Consider the following 18,840-nt stretch of genomic DNA (forward strand, 5'->3'; position numbering starts at 1 on the left):
AGTCGTAGCTGGGCTTATCTATACCTGTCTATCTTATACAACCTTTGTGGTGTATTTGCTTGTATCTGAAGGTATTGTTTTTATTTTTATTTATATGTTTTATTAGCAATATGTATTGCCTACCTACCTGGGGGCACCTGACATCTGGGGTAAGAAAAACTGAAGAAAATGGCGTCTGATGCATCTTTTATACACCTGGCGCACTGACGTCAGGTAAGAAGCGACGGCAACCGACGCCAGACCAAGACTTTGGAACTCTGGCCGACTACGGGACCGCCTGACGGCAGGATAACCCAAGTGTAATGACTGCAGCAGTGTGAACACTCTAACATCTACATTTATGTTAGGTATAAAACTGTACTTTCTTCATCTGTAAATATGTTTGTAATTATATGATATGTTAAATTGTTAATCACTATGTAATCCAGTTTAACTACTGTCTGTTTTAACTGTGGAGCTTTTCTCCCGGGGCCTCCGCTGAAAATGGACCTACATCCAATCGGGCACTCCCGGTCAACAAATGTAAGTAAATAAATAAATAATTCCATATGCAAGGCTGCATATGAGGAAACTTAAGTGGTGCTTAAAAAGTTTATGGAGTCAGCATTGTCACAGCCTGGAAACAATGATTCCTGTCATACCTTACCTGCAACTAGAGTTCCTATGGTGGGCAGAGGCCTGCCACCCACTCCACCCCCTGCCGCCCAAACCCTAACTACAGAAACATCAGACTATGCTTGGGGGGCTCATCTGGCAGGGAAGTGCTTTCAGGGCAAATGGAGCCCAACTCAAATGCACCTTCATATCAATCAGAAAGAAATGCTAGCTGTACAGAATGCACTGACAGCCTTCAAAGACTACCTTCATCCAGGACAATTAATGATAAAGACAGACAACACCACAGTTATGTGGTACATAAACAAGCAGGGGGGTACACACTTCTACCCCCTTTGCAGACTAGCCATGGTATTGTGGAACACGGCCTTGACCAGTCAAATACAACTACAAGCTCATTTCCTGCCAGGAAAGCTGAATACTCTGGCAGACGAACTAAGCAGAAATCTCATGGACCCACACGAATGGAAGCTGGAACCAAGGATTTTCCACATGTTGACATCCAAGTGGGGGAGTCCAGACATAGTTCTGGGGTGAGGCAAAAAGATCTATCAGTTGGACAAATTCTACACAAGAACTCATCACAAAAAAGCCTGGAAAGTGAATGCTCTATCACTCAGCTGGAAAAACCTATCAGTCTCTGCCTTTCCCTCGCTGCCTCTGCTCTCCACAGTTCTACTAAAAGTCAAACAGGACAAACCAAAAATGATTTTATTGCTCCAGACTGGCCTCGCCAACACTGGTATCCACTCCAGCGCAATGTGTCACACCTGCCACTATGGCACCTGCCTCAGACACCTTACTGTCTCAGCAGAACAACCAAATTCTGCACACTCAGCTCTAAATTTTGAATCTTGCAGCGTGGCATATCACCTAAGTTCACCCTTCGCATCCATCAGCAAACCTGCGATGGATGTCATTTTGGAGGCAAGAAGGCCTAGTACTAGAAAATCTTATGCTGACAAATGGAAAAGATTCTGTGCCTGGAATCAATCACAGGGATAAGCACAGCAGTGCCCAATATTCCTCAGATTTTACAATACTTAACTGAGATGCTTCACAAGGGCCTGTCCTTTTCTTCCATAAAAATCCATGCCTCAGCCATTTCAGCTCGTTACAACACAGAACCTCCCCTCTTCTCTCATCCTCTGCTAAAGCAGTATCTCAGAGGGGCCAAAAACTTAAGACCACCGAAGAGAGCTCCAACCCCTGCCTGGGACCTCAATTTTGTATTGGAAAAACTCACTCTCCCTCCTTTCGAGACAGCTGCTACTGCAGACTTAAAATTTCTCTCCTGGAAAACAGCTTTCCTTTTAGCAGTCACTTCAGCTAGCAGGATTTCCGAATTGCAGGCAGGCAGTGGAGCCTTTCATCATTTTTCATGCGGACAGGGTGTCTCTCAGGACCAGTCCATCCTTCATGCCTAAGGTGGTATCCAATGTGGCTCTTAATCAGACCATTCATTTGCCAACTTTCTTTCCCAATCCACAGAACAAGGGGGAGTGGATTCTGCATTCATTGCATGTACACAGACAACTTAGATTTTACTTAAACAGGACAAAATCTCAAAGAAAATCTGAGCAACTACTGGGGGCATTTGCTGCAAGGGCAGAGGGAAAGGCTGTTTCAAAGCAGACTATTTCCAAATGGATAAGCCATTTTATTCATTTCTGCTATATGCACCATGGTAAAACTATCCCCCAGGGGATCAGATCTCATTCCACCAGGGCTGCATCTACTTCTACAGCCTTTCTCAGAAGTGTTCCTACCAGAGACAATTCTAGAAGCTGCTACCTGGAGCTCAGTTCATATGTTCACCAAACATTACCATTTACCTTTCTTCTCTAAATCCAGAGCTGGCTTTGCCACTGCTGTCCTGCAGGGCCTTATAGCTGATCCTAATGCTGTATAATTTCCTCCACCCTACCATAGCTTTGGGAATCTACCCAAATGTAATGACTGCAACAGTGAAACACGAAGAACATAGTATAGTTGTGTACACTTACCATAAATGTAGATGTTCGAGTGTATTCACTGTTGCAGTCCTGGTTACCCTCCCTCCAGCCCCCTATTTTTCGCTGACTTGTACCTATTCTTTCTTTCACTATGCTTATAAGCCCTTTTGGTGTATTTGCTTTTGGGAATGGAGATATTTTTTGTGTTTTTAATTTTATTTGTTCCCCATTTGGGGGGGCACCTGACATCTGGGGCAAGAAAAACTGATGTAATGGCATCAGCTGCATGTTTTATACCCCTGACGACCTGATGTCATGGAAGAAGGGACAGCAAATTACGCAGGACCCAAGACTTTGTTAATAAGACTGACTGAGGGCAACCTGCCAGCAGATTTCCCTAATGCAATGACTACAACAGTGAATACACTCGAACATCTACATTTATGGTAGGTGTACACAACTGTACTTTCTGACGTTTCCTAAATCCCTTGCTACAAAATCCTCTGAAGGCCAGGTTTGCTCTTCAGAACCGAAGCCTAAACATTCAAAATCGACACCCAAAACTGTTTCGGCACCAAAGCGTACAACTTCCTCCATGGTGCTGACAGCTATTATGGAACCGACAAAAGTTACCTCGGTACCAACCCCTTCATCGGTACCTATGACCCTCATGGCACCAACAGTAGTTTCCTCAGTTATTTGGTTACTTCCCCTCCAACAGAAACAGTTGGTCAGCAGACCACAATACCGAAGGTCGAATCCTTACCCAGGACTAGGTACTCCCCATTTACTTACCCTTTTTATGGTCAACATTTGAGTCCCTTCATAAAACGTTTAGAATCACCTTCGGGATGTTTGTTCTTTCTACTAGGAGCCATTCAGAGCTTGATGTAGTTAGGTTAGTGGATCAGCTCTTAGCGGCCAGAGGTCTTCCAGCCCCCCCCCCCCCCTGTAGGACCTCCCTTCCATCCGGAGCAGAGGTCTACTTTCCAAGGATTAAAACTTGTCTTCCTCCTTTAACCTCTCCGCAGGTCTTGGAGCCCTCAACTTAGACGTCGCTCCTGGTGCCAAGTATTTCGGTACTGATGATGGACCTCTCCTTGGTTCCAGAACCGACACTGTGGTCCTCGGCTCAGTCGGAGCCAACCCTCCCTCAGGACAGTGACTTTGCTATTGACTCTGGGATCCCTAGTTCAGCACCACTTTTTTCCACAGCACTGTCTATGGTTCCAGGTGCTTTGACAATTCCAAGCCCACTGGGGGTGGGCTCGTCGGAATGGGGTGTGACCCTGGTTCTGGGCTCCCATCACTGTTCAGGCAGGCCTGCCTTTCAGATTATGGGGAGAGCACTTGCCTCAGCAGGCTCACAGTTGGCATAATCTTTGGAGTACCACATCTGTGTATCCTGTGGCTCACAGCTGTCACAGTCTTCTACATCTGGGCAGTGGGCACAAGAGCAGCAAGACACCCAGCTTGCAGGGTACCCTCTCTTCAGAGTCCTCCTCAGACCTTCCCCCTGAGAAGTCACCCCGCAAGAGGTTGTGCAAGAAAAAGCAGTTAGATTCTCCAGAAGAGGAGGATACAGACTACGATGAAGGGGAAAGGGTCCCCACGGTCACTTCCTGATGATATCTCCTTTGGAGACATCCTGGAAGTCTTGAAACAGAGGGGTGACTGGAAGCCCACCAACCCTTCCTCAGAGGAGTCTGTTTTCTTACAGGCCCCACCTACCGATGAATTGGTTAAACTCATCGTGCAGCATGCTTGGAAAACCGCTGATGCTATAGCGCCAGTTCCCCGGAGATCAGACAAAATTCTCACAGCAACAGAAGACCAACCCCACTGATCCAAAGGTTTAATGGTAGATGCTATGGTGGTGGCAGCTGCCACAAAGAAGGAACTCGCAGTGGAGAGTCCTGCTGCCTGTCCTGCAAACCAAGAGTCTCGGGCAATGGACAGATTTGGAAAACAGGTCTTTGCTTCAATGATTTTTGCCATACTGTCATTGAATGTCTTGTCACATTTCACCCGTCTTTAAAGGGACCTGTTTACTGAGCTCTCGGGGACCTTGGCAGGAACAGTGTCTGATGAGGTACGTGATAAGGTTGCCTCCCAGCTTGCCATCTTAGAATTGATATAGAACTCATCCATGAAGCTTATTTCACACACAGCCAAAGGGAAGGCCAGGGCACTGAGTGCTGGTGTTGCCATTAGGCATCACACTTGGATGTGCTTATGTGACTTCGCGGACCCCTTCAAGTCTTCCTTTGTCAATGCCCCGGTTGATACTACCTTGTTATTTGGCCCAAAAGTCAGAGACACATTAGCCAGGTGTGAGAAGGACAGAATGACCCTTTCTGCTTTGGGTGTGTATTTTTCCACTCCTCAACAACCTTATTCCAGGAATCAGAGGGGTGGAAAGATGTATTTCAGGAAGTCCCAAGGGCCTTTTCAGGACAAGTGGTGAGTTTTCCTCCCGTGGCAGAGGGGGCTCCAGAGATTCTTTTTCTGGACAACCCTACCAGCACTCCTGAGCAGCCCAATTGCTTACCTCTGGAAGCAGTCTGGCAAAGATTCTCTTTGCACCACGTAGCCAGGCACTCAATAACATCACATTCCTGGGTGCAGACCATAATTACCAGAGGTTATCACATCCGCTTCGAACTTCATCCAAGACTACAAAGATGAATCCCCGATGTCCCATCCAATCAGAAGGATACAGCCACACTAGAAATCTAAAAGCTGCTTCAAAAAAGTGTCAACCAGACAGTCCCACCAGACCAAATAAGATCCAGTTATTACTCTGTATTCTTTAGTGCCAAAAAAGACAGGGGACTGGAGGCCAGTTCTAGATCTCAGAGTTTTGAACAAGTTTGTTTGACAGACAAAATTCCAGATGGTCACGGTACAGTCGATCCTTCCTTTTCTGGAAAAAGAATATTGGATGTGCTATATAGGTCTTCAGGATGCGTGTTACTACATAAAAATGGACAAGCACTCTAGAAGATACCTCCGCTTCCGACTGGGGGCCAGTCGTTACCAATTTCGAGCATTGCCCATTGGTCTCACCACAGCTCCCAGGGTGTTCACCAAATGCATGGTGGTGGTAGCAGCTCATCTAAGGCTACAAGAAGTCTGCATGTTTCCGTATTTAGACGACTGACTCCTCACCGCCCCCACCCGGCATCTATTGCTTCACGTCTTGGACTCTGTTCTAAAGCTGGCAGCGTCATTAGGCATTTCAATAAACGAAGAAAAGTCAAAATTACATAGAATTAATCGGAGCAACTTTCAACACAAACTCCTGCATGGTTGCTTTGCCTCTCGACAGACTGCAAATGTTGAGGTTGCAGCTTCAAGTGATACTCTCTCAAGACAAAATCCAAGCTCGTTTAGTCTTACAACATCTGGGATCCATGATCCATGGCAGTGACAATCACCCTAGTTCCTCTTGTGAGGTACCACATGAGGCTGCTTCAGTGGCTCCTAGCATCACAGTGGTCTGTCTCAACACACCCGATGTCCTAACCAACCGATGCAAGCAAGATCTATATTTGTGGATGAAACCAGAAGAAGAATTATGGAGTCGCCCCTTTTCACCCTCCCAGCCCAAGGCCATAGTGACCATGGATGCATCCCTGTCAGGGTGGTGCTGGAGGGCATGATCAGGGAAAGACGGTCCAAGGCACTTGGTCCCCCTTAGAGGCCAATCTGCATATCATTGTCCTTTTCAAGTACTCGACTGGGCAAACCAGTTTCCAAAGTTACTTTATCAAAATGGTTGAGAGATTGCATCATCTTTGTTTATGCTCATAGTAGACTGAAACTATCAACTAAGGTCAAGGCTCATTCTACCAGATCAGTTTCCACTTCAGTAGCCTTTCATTCTAGAGTGTCTATGGATGACATTTGCTCAGCGGCCACCTGGGCTACACCTCATACCTTTATCACGCATTATAAATTGGATATGGTCTCTAGGTAAGAGCATCCTTTGGCTCTATGGTACTCGGGAACATCCTTCTGTAGGGCAACCCTGGACATAAAGTAACTAGGGAATCTGTCCCAACATTCAAGAATGAAAATTGACAACATCAGATAAAGAAGTTATGTGCTTACCATAACGTTCCATCTGTGTTGTTGATCTTCATTCATTCTTGACATCCCACCCTCCAACCCCCTGCAAAGACTCTTGGAGGTTCAGATCTAGTCCTGGGTCATAGTAGGGCAGTTGCTCAGGCAAAGCTTCCATATTTTATTTCTATGGGCAAAACTCGATCTGATGAGAAGGGAAGAGAGACACTATGGGTAGCCTTAGCTCAACAGTTTCTGGCTGGCACAAGCTTGATACAATGGATGAATCGGTTCTGAGGATGGAAACCGAAACCCAACAGTCAAGAAAGAATGAAGATCAACAACACAGATGGGACATTATGGTAAGAATGTAACTTCCTTTTTTGTTTGTTGTTTATTTCCTCCACAATCACCTGACAACTGGTGTCTTGGAGCACTCTGCAGCTGTCTCAGTTTGAGAAACCTGTGTGAATTAAGTATCTTAACTGTCAGAGAATGTCAAATTAAAATATTTTTGTGGCACTGTTCCCTAAGGTTGCAGCACTGCAGGAAGAGAAAAGCAGCTTGTTAGTGGAAAACCAGCTTCTCATTGAACGTATGAACCAGTCAGATTCAATAGAGGACCCAAACAGCCCAGCAGGACGGAGACATCTTCAGTTACAGACTCAGTTAGAACAGCTACAGGAGGAAACTTTCAGGTATGCAACTTGAACAAAAGCAAATATATGGAGAGAAATGTGTTAAGGGTTGCGCAAGAAATATAGCTGTCTATCCATTCTGAATATTAGAGCATCCGGAATGTGGAAAAGCAACAGTTTACAGAGAAACACAGTATTTGATGTCCAATAAAAAAGCAGTACCCCTTGTTGTTGTTGTCTTATACGGAAGTGCCTTGAAAAATGTCATGTGATGCTAGCAGCATTACCTCTGTGTTACTGGAGCATTATGTTATATTAGTAGTAGTACTACTACAGCTAGAATAGTCTAGTGATGCAGTGGTGCAGAATTCTGACTTTTAGGGTAATTTTTCTTTACAAATTCTGAGTTATCAGGTTTCCACACTCCTTCACTTTATTTCTTTTTATGTGCTAGTTAACGCATCAGGACAGAACAATTATATTATTTTGTTTTTTTTTTTCCTCCAGAATTTGTTGTTCTCTTCTTGTCCTAGATCGGATGAAATAATAGTTACCCATGTTTTTTGTGGGTTTTAGTATATACTTTTCTCTTTGATGTGCTAATACATTCTCTTAGTGGTTTATTCTGTAACTGTAACTCTTGAACAGACAAGTTGTTCCTCTACTGCCCAGTTTGGTGCATGATCATGGGTCAAACATTCCTGTTTTGTCTGTTAATCCAATGTTGAATAAGCCTAGCTTCACTTACCTTTTGCAGGTTATGCCAGTGGCCTGATCTGCTTGCTGTTGGTATTTTCACTGTGGTAAAAAAGGCCAAAACATTGATTTTGCCTTTTGAATTATGTAGGATTTTCTGTGATAGATTTGTGCCAAGTTTGATCCATATATACCTTTCTTATATGACTAGAATCCTTACTAATTTTTAGTGATAGAGAAAATATGTGAGGGAATTTGTCCCAAGACTACAGCATTTAATCTCAAAATATGCAAAAGCTGCTGTATTACTGTTCATTTTAGAAATACGTTTTGTATTTCATACCAACAGAGAGAGTGTGTTCAGAAAGGTTTCTCTAAGCCCACAGAATAGGTATCCTGGTCAAAGCTTTTTGAAGTGCATTTAAGCTGATTATAAGAATGTTAAAGTGGTGAACTGCAAACCCCTTCCCTTTAGGATCATGACCTGATGCGAACACTGAGCTAGGTGCTGTGTCTCAAGTCATCATGCCAGCCTTGTCACACTTACCCCTAACCAATAAAACCCTGTAACCTGACACACATGCCTGTAGTCATCCATGCAGGAATGGATGAGAGGTGCTGTCATCCCTCTCCTTGGCTTCCTTCAGGTAGACTGATGAATTGTCAGTCCTGTTTCAGAGACAGATATGGATAATGCGATCTCAACACCTTACACCTCTGTTGGTTACCTTTCTATCAAAGAAACAAATTTATGATTTTTTTCTGGGAACTGGTCTGTGACCTCAGTCCTAGCCCCTAGCAATGTCTCTGTGACCCTGTCGAGAAGAAGATGGAGGCGCTTTGGGTTATTCCCGTTATAGACTAGTTATCAGGGATGCCCGGAAGCAGCTGGTTGTTGCTGTAGTTCCAAGGTGGGTGTTATGTATATGCTTTTGGATGAATGGAGAGAAATCCTGATCTTGTCCTTGTGGTGACTCCTTCAAGATCTTTGTACAGCAAATGTGTCAGAGATCACAGCACTGTGCCACCTTGCAGTAAGACAAGGAGAAGGAGTTAATGCTTTAACCGGGTTGCTATGTTCTAGAGTTCTAGTTGTCTATTCTAGTGTAACTGGTTCTTATCTTCTGCTAAATGGATCGTGAGAAGAGCTTCAAAAAATGCTCTCAATGTGGACACAAAATTCAACCCCAAACAATATTCATGTGTTGTGTGTGGTGTGCCTGTGGGGTGGAATGTTCATCTGTGGACTGCCCAGTGTACAAGGCCTTTGCTTTTTATTCCTGGTCAGACTGTAGAAAAAATTAATTTTGAAAGGGTTGCTGCCAACTAATCCTTTGTCAAAACGGCGAGAAGTAAAGAAAAAAAGGAAGCCAATAGCATTTCTGCTTCATTGGCTCTAAAATTACTGAGAATAGAACTTTAGCAAAAGTTTCTCCTTTGACCCTGTTTGCTTTGGAACCAGTTGTGCATTCATTGGTGCCGCACACATCTTCCTGGAGAGATTTGGGGTCGACTTTTGAGGTCATGGGGGAAGGTAGGGTGATTGTGATCACCACCATAACATTGACATAGACTTTCTGTTGGCACAACCACAGGATAGCTGTCCTTCTGTGTGTCAAACCCTTCATCATACATCCCAGGGTCAGAAGCAAGGAGATAACCTCACAAAAACTTGCTCTGTTCAGACATAGTCCTCTGAGGAGTCAGATTTTCCCCCTTCCAACATTCCAAGATGAGGATATATAAAACAAGACATACTGACTCCGCTATAGAGTCTCTCACCACAGATGCTGATTCAGGTGATTGAGGTATCCCCCCCCCCCCCCAGGTTTGCTCCAGAAGATGCCACTCTTCGTGAGATCCATTGAATTAATGCAACAAGGGGGTCTTGAAAAACAGACCCAGCTTCTCAGGACCCATCTTACTTGAGTCCTGTTCTTTGGTACACTATGCCTTTTGGGTGGTTTTTACCTCCCAACTGTTTCCTTAACTTAGCTGCCAGGTGGGTATTGCAGGAACAGAGTTCCTTGGAAGCCATACATCAGAAACCGGGTAAAGTCCTTAACCCCACCACCCAAGGCAGGCTATTCTGGCCTAAGGGTCTCATGGTGTAGCAGTCATTACAAATAAAAAGCTGACAGATGGCACAGTCACTGTCCATCCACCCAGCATAGAGTCTAGTATTCTAGACAGAATGGGAATTGGGCATATGCTTCAAGTTTCTTGAACTACTCCAATCACCTGTACCGCTTCCAAAAAGATCTAGTAGAATAGGCTTTAACCTTTTAAAGAAGTTATCCATGCCAGATTCCAGAAAACAATTGGAGACCAATTTGGGCACTATGTTGAGCATAACTAGCCTTTTCTTGCATCTTATGCATAATGTAGCCAGTGGAGTAGCTTGTTCATGCATTACAATAAGACACCATACCTGGTTCTGCCTTTCTGATTTTGCAGACAACTTTAAACTGTCTTTTAGAAATATCCCTTGTGATGGATCATCCTTGTTTGGTCCATATGTCAAGGAAAAATGACTGAAGTGCTGGTAGGAAACAAGACCATGTTTGCTGTAGGTGTGAGATTTGAGACTCTCTAGTAATTGTGTAACAGGGACCAAAAGTGGTCCAAATTTTAATGGTTTCATAAAGCATAACATCAGCCCATTGACTTCTCTTCTGATAGGGGCGGTCAAGACAGAAGTCCAGTCCCAGAAGTTGATGTGGACAGCAAAACCAGGGCTATCTGGACCCTTTTTCCCCACAGGCAATCTAACCATCCTTGAAACGCTATCTCCTCTATTCCCCTCTGGATGCATTTGGTGGTCGTACATGCCTTTACTCATCTACATGGATGACCATTATACAGGATGCTTGAATAAGAAAGATTAAGAAAGATAATATCCAGATGCTATGCAATCCCGCAGTCGGTGTCTTCCAAGCATTGCACCCCATCAGCGAAAAGCATTCAAAAATTAATTTCTTTCTCTTGTCGAAAAAGAGACGTTCAGGAGGCCCCACCAGATTGGGGTGAGATTAACACTCAAGATTCTTTTTGGTTCTGAAGAAAAGCAAGGAAGTCTGTCCAGACCTCAGTGGCTTAAGCACATATGTAACAGTGACCCCCTTTCAGAATTATCACAGTGCAAGCACTACTTCTATGTCTTCAGGCAAATGGTTGGATGCGCTTAGTAGATCTTCAGGATGCTTAATTCCACATCAAGATAGCCAAAGTGTTAAGAGATGTTTATGCTTCCGACAGGGTGTCAGTTATTTTCATTTAGAGCTCTACCTGTCAGTCTCACCCTAGCTCCCCATTTGTTCACCAGTTAAATTGCTGAAGTACAGTTTAAGTGCAGCTCAAGGGGATTTGCATTTTCCATATCTAGATGACTGGATTTTCAGTACTATGACGAGAATTCTTACTTAAAGTGAGAGTTTATTTGCTTCTGCTCTGTCTGTCCCTGGCATTTCTGTAAATTAAGAAAAGTAAAATCTTCTGCCATCTCAGGTACTTCAGTTCATCGGATGCCACCTTGACACACAGTATGTAGTATCTGTTCCTTCAGAGAGGATTCTGTCTGTAAGAAGCTCCGTTCACATACTTCTGTTTCACCATATAACTACAAATTTAGTCCTGTAGGTTGTAGGCATTTATAGCTTCCTCCATAGTCATGGTACAGTTTGCCTGCTTTCACACAAGCGTAAATCACTGGCTTCTCAGAGTGCCGTGGTCTCAAATCTTCAGTGGCCTAGTGGATAAGGAGGCAGTGACTTCATAAACCAGGGATTGTGGGTTTGAGTCCCATTGGGCATGCCATAATCTTGATACAAGTAGAGATTTTTAGGCTCAGTTTGGCAGGGCTGCCTGGAGTTTGGCATTCTAGATAGCAATCTGAAGTTCATCCAAGAGAGGCCAAGCCATCCAGTGAAATCTTCTAAACATAAGTAGAATTTAAACCTTTTTTTTTGCACTTGTGTACTGTTTCATTTTATACTGTTGTTACTACTGCGACTGTTTTTATTCTGCACTTGTTCTTTTGATTTATCTGCCTTAAATAGTATAGGCTAGATTCATACTTGCTTAATCTAGACTGTTTAATATCATTAGAGCACTAAAACCAGCTGTCTTACAATTAAGCGAGTCCCCTGCACCCTTGTGGCAGAAATGTGTTGCTCGGGACCCATCTGAGTTGGAGATTGTTGGAATAAAGGCTCAGTGAGGTCATTTTCTATTGGAAGACTATGTTAGAACTATTGAAGTTTGTATTTAAGCACCTTAGTTTGTGTGTAGCTGCACACCACGCAACTGGGTTTAGCACTGCGGTATATAGATGCAAGTGGGTAGAAAGGCAAAGTTTTCCCTAGATAATTGCTACGGAACTCCTAAGCTTCCCTTTTTTAGTAGTGCATTGCAGTTGCACGGTGGTCTCCAGAGAGCGACCCAGCTACACGTTTTGAGGCGTTGACACAGAATTCTACTCCTCAACTTCCCCACTGATTAACTGCTTTTACTAGTCCTACAGCAGAACCTTGTCCTTCTATCCCACTGCCAACTACTTATTACAGAATGCACATGTCATAATGAGTGGACAGTTTCCTGCCATTTCTCCAGCCAGCCTGATTGACATGGACATCCTAAGGCAATGTAGCAATTGCCTCATGTATACTGACAGTCTGTTACTCCCAAAACATACAAACATATGTGAGAGATGTATTTATATTATGAACATGGATTCAATGCTCTCTCTCTCACGTAACAACAAACCAGATACCAAACAAGTTATCAGCACACACACACACACACACACACACACACACACACACTTCAACTCTTCCACAGACCAAGCGCATAACTCATAAACCCACAAACGCGGAGATACTCGCTAGAAATTTACCAGAAGAGCAGAGACCTCGCAGGCGCAAATGGTCTGCACACAACACAGTCCCAACAGAATCTGCTGCACATAAAAACGTGCGTCAGTATCTCGCGTAATAAGCCCTTAAAACACCTCAAAACCAAATGCCTTGGTCATAGGCGACTCCATAGTGAGACACACCTGTCCAAGCTGGACAAGAAGGTCATGGTCAGCTGCCTGTCAGGTTCCATCAAATCACGCATGAGGTCAAGTCTGTCTACAACAGGCAGTGGTATGACTCTGTCGTAGTTCATGTTGGAGTGAATGACTTGAGATGTACCTCAATGGAGTATATGAAGGGAGACATGACTGAGCTTTCCGATCAAGTCCCAGGAAGGTATGGTCCTAGACATAAGAACATTCTGCCTTCACCCAGTATGATGCCTCAATAATAACAAAAAATGATTGACTTCAGTTGGCTTAGCTTCTGGTGTCAGTCCAGGGGGATCCAGTATCAGTCAGCCTGCGATGATATGGTTGACAGATCACGCTGCTTTGCCAGAGATGGTCTTTACCTTTCACCACTTGGATTTTGATTACGGGCAAAGGTGCTTGCCTTCCTCATAGTGCCTTTTTCATTGTCATAAGATCAAAATTCCCAACATAAAAATATCCTCTAGAGACAAACTTAAGGTTATACTGCTTAATGCTAGGAGTCTAAATCAGAAACTGCACTCACTGGAAGCATTCCTTACTCTGGAAGATGCCGATGTCTGTCTAGTCACAGAGACAAGGTTCAAGGCCACAGAGAGTATTCCAGCTGTGCAACGCTGCAATGTCTTCCACACTTTCAGACTGCAAAATGAACCTGAAAGAACCAAAGCAGGAGGGGTATCCATCTTCATTAAAGACGAATGCACCTCAAGACTGATTAAACAGTATGCCTCTGTAGAGTTACTCCAAGTCCACATAAGTCCAAATAACTGTAGGAACCCCCCTCCCCACCAATGTCATTGTTAGCTATAGGTTCCCCACCATGAACCACGAAAACCACACTGCCTACTTAGACCTACTTGAGACACTCACAATATAGTCAAACACCCTGGTTATGGGTAACTTTAACTATTCTTGCATTGGTTGAGAAAATATATGAGCAAAAACACATTTGCCGTAAAATTTCTGGACTTTAACACAAATGCTGTTAAACAGATTGTCTACACCCCCACAAGTGGCTCTAATGCCGTTGACCTATTACTCGCCAGCATGGGAGATTACTGCACCTCCCCATGTGTGGGACCCTCCCTGGTAAAGTCCAATCATAAATCGGTCTTCGAAGTAACGATCATACCTGACCCCTCCTCAGGAGCAAAAAGGTTGAAAAATTTCTCCAAAGCAAACTAGCCTCCTAAGCAGTGGTATAAATAGTTTCAAACCGCCTGCCACCGCTGACTGCAATGACTCCTTTATGGAGATGTACATAAGTTACCTGTATAAACACCTATACAAATGTATAGACTCTGCCATATCCAAATGGATTAAAATAAGTTCCTCACGAAGAAACAGGCCACCCTGGTGGACATGTAGCATAAATATGTTATACAACAAGAGAAAGAAACTGCTGTCAAAGAACAAGAGGGGATGGTCTGAGCAGAGGAGGAACATTCTCCACAGCTTGAACAAGCAAATTAGACATCTTGTAAAGTCCCCTAAAGCTAATTACGAAAGGAAATTAGCATCCGTAGCGAAGGATTATCACAAGGCATTCTTTAGCTATGCCTATGATCTGAAAGGGAAGGCCCAGCTTTGTGCCAAATTGGTAGCAGATGGTACCACTCCTACTGAACCTGAGGACATCGCAAACCTGCTAGTAGACAGGCTTGGCAAAAACGTCACACACACCCCCGTCCCCACCAGTCATATCCGAAAGCATGGCTGTCACCAGTCCTCTACCTAGTATTTCCAAAGAGCAAGTCATAACCACACTCTCCAAGGCCAAAAACACAGCCTCCATAGGACTGGATGACATCCCAGGCTGCATACTAAATGGTCTAAAACATGAGTTAGAGGAACCACTGGGCACTCTCTTCAATCACAGTCTAAGTACCAGCTTCATTCCAGATGAGTGAAAAACAGCAACTGTAACCCCCTTGCACAAAAGGGGCCCTTCAACTGACCCTGGAACTATAAACCCATAACCCTAACCAGCCTCATCTGTAAGGCCATGGAGAGAATCTCATAGACCTTATCAAGAAGGATAAAGGAGATCTTCCAACTCTTGATCCCAACCCAGTTTGACTTCGTTAAGGTCAGATCGTGCCTGTTAAAAACTGGTGGACTTCTTCGAGAATATGACCAAAGCCCTGGATGAAGGCAAAACCGTACATGCTGCCTGTCTCGACTTAGCCAAAGCCTTTGATACAATCCCCCACTCAGGCATCGTTGATAATCTCACCCATCTGGGGATTAACCCATGCATCATAAGATGGGTAGCAAACTGGCTCACTGACAATGCATACAATCAAAGTTGGGGATTACACCTCTGCCAGCAGACCTGCTAACTGTGGTGTTCCACAAGGATCTGTGCAAGGCCCCCTATTGTTTGAAATATATTTCACAGAAATCCAGGTGAAAATAGATGGCTTGTGGCTTGCAGAGTTCCTGATGACTGCAGACTGGGTGCAATCATTGAATCCCCCAGTGATATCAGCATACTACAAAATGGGCTTACACTGATAAATAATTGGTGTCAAAGCAATAGGCTTAAACTCGACACAAAAAATGCATTGTCATCCCCTTTGACAAAGGAGAATTCCATGCAAGTTACATTATTAATAATACCCACTAAGTTCAAACCCATTGGTGAAAGATTTGGGACTGCAGGTTGATAGCAGCCTTAACTTTGATAATCATGTCCACAGTGGTAAGGAAGGCCTTCTCCATTGCACATCTCATAAGTGAGAATATAGCATCCAAAGCTAAGGAGGTTATAACTCCCCTCTACTTGTCCCTTATCAGACCAATAATTGAATACAATGCTTCCTTCTGTATGTACCTCCCCAAACACTTACAGCAGCTGAAGAGACCTCAGAGGTTTCTCACCTAGAAAATCTAGGGCCTTCAACACATGACCTACATGGATAGACTGAAGGCCCGGTCACTGTACTCTATATCTTATAGACTGCTTAGAGGTGACTTGTACCTGGCCTACAGAGCAGTCTCAGACCCTGCCTTAATGGAAGTGGTGCACATCCACAAATCAAATGGAACAAGACTTGCTCTAGGAATGTTAACCTAGCCTGTGACCTTCAGGACATGCTGGAGAGATGTTCTCCTAGATGTTGCCAGTCCTCTGGAACAAACTCCCAAATTCACCTTTATCAGAGCTCTTCAGTGACCTTATTTAAGCGTAACTTGCACAGTTGGGTGGGAAACTGTAAATTTACTGTGAGGGTATCACCTGTGTCCCTCTTGGACCTGGGCAGCTGGTGCTGACCTTAGATTCACTTTATAAATGTAGACTATATATCTTGGTCTGTAAGGGCACAAGGGTATATCATAGCTAGGCTTGTAAAGGCCCTAGGGCCAGTAGCCTAGTAACCACCCATGTTCCTATGAACACCTGTCTGCTTAGATCATCACCACTCAACTCTGCAGGGTTTGCTTACAGTGGTGATTGACTTTCTCCCATCATTCATTTAGGATGACCCTTTAAGCCTCTTCCTCCTGCAGTTGTGAACACTTGCACCTTCTTACTGGGGTGGAGACATTTTCAGGGAAGGATACTCCAAAGTACTTGCAATCAACAGGACTCCAACCGCATACTTCCAAGATGGCTGCACACTGATCAGCACATTGATTTGAGCTTTCCTAGTGTGAAAACCAAAACTGTGAAAGTAAGGCCAGTGAAATTGTCTGTTTACATAAAATTCAGTTACTGGGTAGTAATTACACTGCCTGGATGCCAACAAAGAAGAAATTTGTAGAATTGAAGATAAAATCAACCAGAAAAGAAAAAGAGAAGCCTCTGGCTGGGAAGAATATTGGAGCTGTTCAGCAAAAAACATCTGGTTTTAGCTTTGTTACAGGATGTGGCTTCCAGTAATCTAGAGGGGGAAAATAAGTACATTGCACTCAGGAGTGTTTAAAATAAATGAAACACTGAGGGAAAATATCGAGTGAAATAAAAGCCTAGAAAAATAGGAGAAGCTTTAACTAGTTGTTCAGATGAACTGATAGAACTGCAAAAATCAGAGATTGAAATGAAGAAAACATTGGCTGAGAGTGAAGCTCCTCAAGAAGTGCTGTTTCAGAAAATAAAGTTAGAAGACAGGCATACATAGAAAACCTGAGATTTTCTGCTTTACCAAAGAAACTGAAAGGAATACACTGTATTCAATTTTATGAAAGTACAAATAAGTAACTACACCGGTGTTGTACAGCAAGATTTGTTGATTGAAAGGGTGCATCATGTGTATTCTGTAAATCTGGCCATAAGAAAGCAGTCAAGACCTATTAGTAGTGATGCAGTAATACCGTCAGAAACAGTTGCTTCTGACAAAATATTGGATGAAGGGAAACATTTTAAAAATTGACAACTGTGCGTTTGTGGAAAATGATTATTCACTGTACACCAGGAAGAACCGAAGTAAGTTTATCCCAGGAATTTGGAATGCTGAGAGGCAGGTGTGAGATTCATGCTGCTGTGTCTAGCTGTTTCAAGAGTATTTTTGTCTTGGAGGATCAAATACCTGTTTTGATACGGAGCAAGATAAGAAGGACTGCAAGCAGAAAGGACTCTGTTTCTCATTCTTCTGACAATAACAAAGTCCATTTTTCATTTGAGAGGGAGGGGGGAGCACAGGAGCTGACTAGAAGAATCAAGATTAGCTTTAACTTGAACCATAGACTGGTGTTGGGAGGTTGGATGATGAGGAAGAAGACCAGCAACTCTAAATTAAAGGAGAACTGCATCCAAAAACTGAAAAAAACAGGTCTACCTGAAATGTTCGAAAACCCATATAATTGAATCTGAAATTACTGAGATGAAATAAATGAAAATGCAAAGGAACCAATACTTAAAATAACGAATGTCAGAAAACCGAAAGCAGCCTCCGAAGTTGTACAACCAGTTCACACAATTCCCCTAAATCTTGACCACCGCCCAAAAGTTCGGGACTGTAAAGTACATTCTTATCATTTTGCAAAGGGGTTCTGCCCCCTGCACCCACCCTGCAAATTAAATATACCAACTCCCGAGATCTCACTACATTGAAGAAAAGGGTATATGCCCACAACTGCTGGAGAACTGCTTAATGGAGTACGCATGTACAGCATCACCATTCCTTTTTAAAGTGATGTTACTTAGGAAAAGTAATTAACTTACTTATGGGTTTTGTGACATTTGTTATTTTAAGTTTTCATTCTTTTGCAGATCCTACTGCACATCAGTTGTAACAAACATAAAATGTGCAGAAGGATGTCTAATAGCATGTTTGTATAAAGCATTTGATAAGCATTTATTCTTAATGTCACTCAAGTGTTCAGTAATACGCATTCTAAAAGGATGTGAAGTCTGTCCATATAAAAGACAGAACGGGTTCCTATCAGCATTTTGAATGTTGAAAATGCCAAATTTAATTTAATTGAACTGAAATGTTCGAAATCTCAGAAGCGCGAACTGATGGAACATCGATTTCTTTCCCAGGGAAAGAAATCAGTGAGCCGTCATCAGTTTGCTATTTCCTCCACTGTGGTGTGGTCTCAGAGTTGGTATATTTAAGTAGGGGGGGTGTGGGGCACAGCCCCCCACTTCTGTCAGTGTTTAAAGTATTGAAAACAATTTTTTTGCACAGAACACCGATTTATTTTCTTGGGAAAAAAATTGATGTTCTGTCAGTTTGCTCTTCTGAGATTTCAAACATTTCAGTTAGATTAAATTGCATTCTGCATTTTCAGCATTCGATATGCTGATATAGACCCGGCAGAGCATGTACATGTAAGTAAATAAATG

At 43.4% G+C, this 18,840-nt stretch overlaps 1 protein-coding gene across 1 annotated transcript in view; it reads left to right on the top strand.

Annotated features, from left to right (window-relative positions):
* Positions 1-18,840, top strand: part of HOOK3 (hook microtubule tethering protein 3) — a 2,251,851-nt gene that overhangs the window by 1,170,373 nt on the left and 1,062,638 nt on the right. The window contains exon 9 of the mRNA XM_044060904.1: positions 7,176-7,339. Within this exon, the coding sequence (XP_043916839.1) occupies positions 7,176-7,339 (164 nt within the window). The remainder of the gene's footprint in view (positions 1-7,175; positions 7,340-18,840) is intronic.

Source organism: Protopterus annectens, chromosome 2.part0, assembly GCF_019279795.1.
Source record: "Protopterus annectens isolate FY-2018-M chromosome 2.part0, PAN1.0, whole genome shotgun sequence".
NCBI classification, from domain to species: Eukaryota; Metazoa; Chordata; order Ceratodontiformes; family Protopteridae; genus Protopterus; species Protopterus annectens.